At 35.4% G+C, this 5,960-nt stretch overlaps 1 protein-coding gene across 4 annotated transcripts in view; it reads left to right on the forward strand.

The window, feature by feature from the left end:
- The window catches only part of LOC117114244 (tripartite motif-containing protein 2-like), a 20,105-nt gene extending 16,092 nt beyond the window's left edge, over window positions 1-4,013 (forward strand). For 2 of the 4 annotated variants that reach the window (XM_033257850.1, XM_033257848.1), the window contains exon 2: window positions 932-4,013. In XM_033257850.1, the coding sequence (XP_033113741.1) occupies window positions 944-2,755 (1,812 nt within the window). In that variant the 5' untranslated portion in view covers window positions 932-943 and the 3' untranslated portion in view covers window positions 2,756-4,013. Of the gene's footprint in view, window positions 1-635; window positions 697-931 lie in introns of those variants that run through there. The other 2 variants (XM_033257849.1, XM_033257851.1) reach the window with 2 other exon arrangements.
- Window positions 4,014-5,960: the final 1,947 nt, after the last annotated feature.

A 5,960-nucleotide genomic window follows, 5' to 3' on the forward strand; every position in this document is an offset into this window, starting at 1 on the left:
GCTCTCAATTATGTCATGTCTCTTGTTCACTACTATGATTTAGCAGCTGCGACCTACACGCTTTTCTAGATTAACCACAGCTCTACTTTAAGCGTTTCAATCAGTTAGATCTGCACGTATATTCTACAGGTCTCCGTGATCTAATGGATATGATATCCGCCTTGATAGCGAGAGGTTGCAGGTTCGAATCCCTTCAGAGACACTTTTTTTCATACAACTGAAATAAAGGAACCTTTCATTGACGAGCTATGCTTGGTACGATTATTACAACAGCTACTCGAGCACTGTTAACATTTTAATCTATTTGTTTTAGAAGTTCGTTTATAATTATATAAGGCCCTATATAAATAATGCGTCAGCCATTTTCACAGAAATAATTATTCTTCTATTTTGATAATCTTGAAGATATCAATACACCTCATACCATAATACCTCTATTATGATGACGCCACTTCCTTGTGATCAATAAGTCTGCGGTGGTAATGCAGAATTATCGATATTGGTGGTACAATATATGAGTACAGCATATCACTATTTGGGTGAATAATAACCATGACCTCTGAATCGATAAACGAAAGTTGTTTTCAATTCAACTGAACACATTATCTTTCATTAAACCAATTTAACTTTCCGGACTTAATGTGAAAACTCAGTGCAGAATTTTATTTATTAAATCCAGCGAAGTTATAATAATAAGTGTGTAAATAGCAGAATTTTATTTTTCAGAAAATGGACATTTTATGACAAATTAATGCTTGTTTATGTAAATTAACTTAATTTGCCATTTCTATTAAATTAATTTAGTGTTTTATAACGTTTGAACTGGTTGGAACAAAATAGACGTGGATACAAATTAGCATTGGTACTTTATTGCTAGTTCTCAAGTATATACACAATATGTTTAATGAATATGCATTATGATATTTTTCAGAAGTAACGAAGTATGGACGGTCTTAAGATACAAGACAACCAGGATGTTCTCCATCCAGGGTTTTGTGATGAGCATACGGGGTCAAAACTTGATCTTTTTTGTCGGAGTTGTGGCATACCAATCTGTCGAAACTGTGTCAAGCTTCAGCACAAAAAACCAACACACAATTATGTTGACATTGATGTTGTCACCGAGGAGTACAAGGAAGAATTAGTGGAATTAATGGGAAAACGTACGGACTTTGCACGAAATGTCGATGAAGCTGTCCAAGATATAAATAAAGTACTTCGAAAATTAGAAAACGAAAAAGCAGAGACAGAAGCAGAAATCGACCGACACATTCTTCAACTAACAAAAGAATTGGAAACGAAAAAAGAGGAGTGTAATCAGGATATTTTTTCAAAATTTCAGGTAAAACGAGAAGTACTTGAAAATCAACGTTTGAAACTGAAAAATAAAAAGAAAGACGTAAGTCGGGCGTGGGATGTGGCTACGAAGTCGAGAATATCAGATGATTCTAGCTCAAAGCTAGCCTCATTGAAACAGGTTACAAGCACCATCGAGGAACTGATAGCCGATCCACCAGTTTGTCATCCTCAAGAGAACCACATGCTTCGATTCGAAAGCAATAGTCTAGCAAAAATTGAAAATGGTTCAATGGGCAAAGTATGTACAACTTCGGCCGTTGCATTTATGTCGAGTATAACAGATATTGACAAAGTTGCGCTTATAGCTGAAAATGATATATGCCTGACGCTTCAATCACGTAACCGAGAAGGTTCTGACGTGGCTGATGGTGGCGCCGATGTAATTGCAGAACTTAGTGACACTAATGGAGATGTTGAAGGATTAGACGTCATAGACAACAACGACGGAACCTACACAATAAAATTAAATCCAGAAAAACATGGAGCACATGAGTTAGATGTTTACATGTTTGATCAGCCAATGCAAGGAGGAACGTTGAAGTTGAACGTTCGGCCACCAACACGGATGTTTTTGACGTTCACGCATTCGGAGTTCCAAATTGGTGAGCCATATGATCTGAAAGTGTATACAATGAAAGGAAAGCAGTACTTCGTCGTTGCCAACAGACTGTCTCGTCTTCATGTATTCACTATGGATGGAGAATACGTAAATTCCATCCCAATATCGTCTGCTAAGGGCGTACGTTGTTTGGCCAACAGATCAACAATGTCAAGGAACAGGCCGTCTTCTTCTAAAGGACCAGATATTATTTTCACAGATGTTGTCAAGAAACACGTTCAAGTAAGTGATTTTAATGGAAGAGTGTGGGATTCGTACGACGGTTCAAAAACTCTCAAATGGCCGGTCGGGATTGTTTGTTCCAATCGGTATACTTTCGTCGTTGACTATGAGGCTAACTGCGTTAGGAAACTTGGTTCAGAGGGACAATTTATTACGGCGTTTGGTACAGAAGGAAGTGGTGACGAACAACTAAAGCACCCTTGCTTTATAGCAATAAATTCGCACGATGAACTATATGTCACTGACAACGAGAACAACAGGGTTCAAGTTTTTACTACGGACGGTCAGTTTATCCGCACTTTCGGAAGAACTGGGACCGGGGATGGGGAATTTAAATCACCCCGTGGTATCGCATGCGATCAAGATGATAGAGTGTTAGTCAGTAGCAACAACAGACTTCAGCTATTTAACAGAGATGGAACTTTTGTTTCTCGTATTGATGAGAAAGAAGATGCACTGAATCAGCCATGTGGATTGGCCGTAATTCCAGGCGCCATTCGACAAGTAGCGCTCGCTGATAAAACATCTCGCTGCGTCAAATTGTATGCTTATTAACCTGCTGGGTGATACAATTATAAACATTATTTTTTTTAATAAATTGGTATGTTGTGCAACTGATTTTTCTAAGACAATGAAGGGGTGTTGACTAAAAAATCAGGAGCGGTTAATGAGATACACCTTTTTGAATTTTTAAAGATGGAAACTGGCTAATATGGTAAATTTTAAGTAAGCTTAACTTACGAATGAAAATAATGAGAAAAGTTTTTTTCCGGTATATTAACGGATATTGGTATCATTTTTGAATCTTTACAGTAAACTGTCTGTAAAGGATTAATGATTAATTTGATTTTTTTTTTAGGTTTTCTCTATCTTTATTATTTATAATATATTTATTATTCATCCATTAAAAAAAATCAGTGACGGTTAAAAAATAAGTGGTTAAAAAATCAGTGGCGGATTCAAGGGGGCGGGGGCAGCAGTTCTCTCCCCTCCTCCCCTTTAATTGTTCAAAATATTTAAAAATGTAGATATAAAGAAAATTATATTGAAATTTTACCGCAAGTCTGAGAGTTAAATTTCCGGCCATTTGGTGGTGCCATAATCACAAATTTCCTTACCTCAGTCCCTACCATGGTCGGGCTGAGGTGGTATAGATCCTCAATCTCTGAAAGTACATCCCCGGTCCCCCTCTATTTTTAATTCCCGGATCTGCCACTGAAAAATTTGTATCTTATTAAACATTTCAGAATTGCTTTGTCATCGATTAGAAAAGTAAACTGTTTCGTTTTTATGTTTTAAAGGCAATATTAAGCCTAACATCACGAAATATTATAGGGTTATATGATGTAAGTATTAGGCCTATAAACAGTATTCAGAGTCAGAATCAAATTTATTTGTCCTTTCGGAAATTGCAATGGAACACAATTGCTCTAAACGTTCACAAACGTAAACACACATGAAAATAAAACAAAAACATAGCTTAAACTACAGAAAATATATAACTGTAAAATACAAATGTAAAACAGGACGATAATAGCCCAGTGAGATTGAGCTGTAAGTAGTTAAGTAGCTGTTGTTAAGATGCTATCCTTCCAATTCCACGGTCCTCCGTTCAGATCGAACCTGCGACAGTAACAGGATTTGTTTCCTCATGACCAAAACAACTTCCTAAAGCGTCATAAAGAAACTTAGTCTATGTAGTGCATCTCGTGTGTTTATTTGCTTAATGATAGTAACTACAATGTTTCAATTTTGTAGGTATGAGTAGGCCTACATATATTATACATATATATAGGCCCTATATATAATTATACATATATAAATATATATATATATATATACATACATATATGTATGTATGTATATATGCCTTTTGGCGACAGTAGGTTTCCTGCTTTTGCGACTCTGGGTTATGTAAATCATGATATAATTTAGATAAACTCTAAACCGTCCTGTGGTAATGCTATAAATATATATAAATACATTTTGAGCAATAAAGACGAGGAATCTGTGAGTGTGAAAAATCAGGTGTCCAAACCGGGACTCAGACCCGGTCCATTCTGTTGTGTATGCAGACGCCTTATTAACCAACTGTTTTAATATAGCCTAGGTGGGTGTGCAGAAACCTATCATGTGTTGTATCGTATTGTATGAGGACATTAAGCGTATGAGTTTGGACCCATAGTCTTGAAATATTGATGAATATTAAATAGTACATAAATTGAATGTAATTCAGTATTAAAACCTCATGTCGTTGTTTATTGAAAAATACGTCCCTTAAGATTATATAAATATTAAGTTTAGTGTTTTTCTGAATGGTTACCATAGTGCTTCAATAATATAACAGTCTGCAGTCATCATACTATATCGAACAATTACCCATTTAGACATAAAACTTTTACCGAATTGATTTCCAAATTTGATATGCCTAACTGTGTTAAACTTGATGTACATTCATTGCCAATTGTGAGAACACGACATTTTGCTGTAAATCATTGTTTAGTTTCGCAATAAATCTTGAAAAGATTTTTGTTTGTGTATATTGTCAGTCTGAATATGCTTTACAAGGTATATTAATTACATATCTTTTGTTTCAATTTCCTTTACATTTAAAAGAATAGCAGCCAATGATAATTCACGTTTCAAAACACACGATCGGGCTGCAATTTTATATACACTCAACAGCAAGTATCATATTCGCCAATCAGAATCCACGTTTCCAAATACACGATAGCAAGATCGACCAAGTTGTGAATTTTGACCTAATTATTGATATGGAATCAGATAAAGATAAAGAGATATATACCAGAAGATATTATAAAGGAAATTATGAAGCATTCAACAATAAGCTAAGAAAAAAGAAATTGTTGGAAAATATAGATAACTTACCAGGCAAATTAGCATGGTAAATGGTTGAAGAAATTTTATCTGAATGTGTAAATGAATTTATTCCACTTCGAAAAATGCAGACCAAAGTGAAATCTCAATGGCTAAATAAGGATGTGTCTACAGTAATTAAAAATAAACATAAATCATGGAATCAGTACCAGAAACATCGAGACAAAATTCAGTGGAAGAAATTTGTAGCTGTACGTAACTTAACAACCAAAACTGTAAGAAAGGCAAAATCCAAAAGCGGTATACCAGACCTGCAAGATGCAAATGGAGAAATAGTCACTACTGATAGAAAAAAGGCTGAAGTCTTAAATGAGTATTTTGCTAGCGTTTTTACTAATGAGGACATGTTTTCTATACCAGCTTTGACCCCTTGGGCTGTTGCACAGACTCTAAACAGCGTTGTTTGTGATCTACATGAAGTGGAAAAAGAATTATCAAATTTAAACATCGATAAGTCGCCAGGGCCAGATCCTTTAGAATAATAATCTAAAGAATGATGACCAGCATGATTTTCGTAAAGGGCGATCTTGTCAAACTCAGTTGCTGGAAGTTATGGAAACATGGTCTAAAGCGTTGGATGAGGGAAACAGCATAGATTGTGTGTATTTAGATTATCGAAAAGCATTTGACAGTGTCCCTCATCTTAGACTTCTGGAAAAATTAAAAGCTTATGGAATTGATGGAAATTTACTGGAATGGATAAGGTGTTTGAATCTCATTAGTCGTTCTCAAAGAGTTTGTATAAATGGAGTTCACTCAACGAGTAAACCTGTAACTAGTGGAATACCACAAGGCAGTGTTTTAGATCCGATCCTTTTCATTATTTTTATAAACGACTTGCCGTATTTATTGAGGTGTAGCA

Source organism: Anneissia japonica, unplaced genomic scaffold (genome assembly GCF_011630105.1).
Source record: "Anneissia japonica isolate Jap-2015-1 unplaced genomic scaffold, ASM1163010v1 scaffold1525_len913038_cov183, whole genome shotgun sequence".
Classification (NCBI taxonomy): Eukaryota; Metazoa; Echinodermata; class Crinoidea; order Comatulida; family Comatulidae; genus Anneissia; species Anneissia japonica.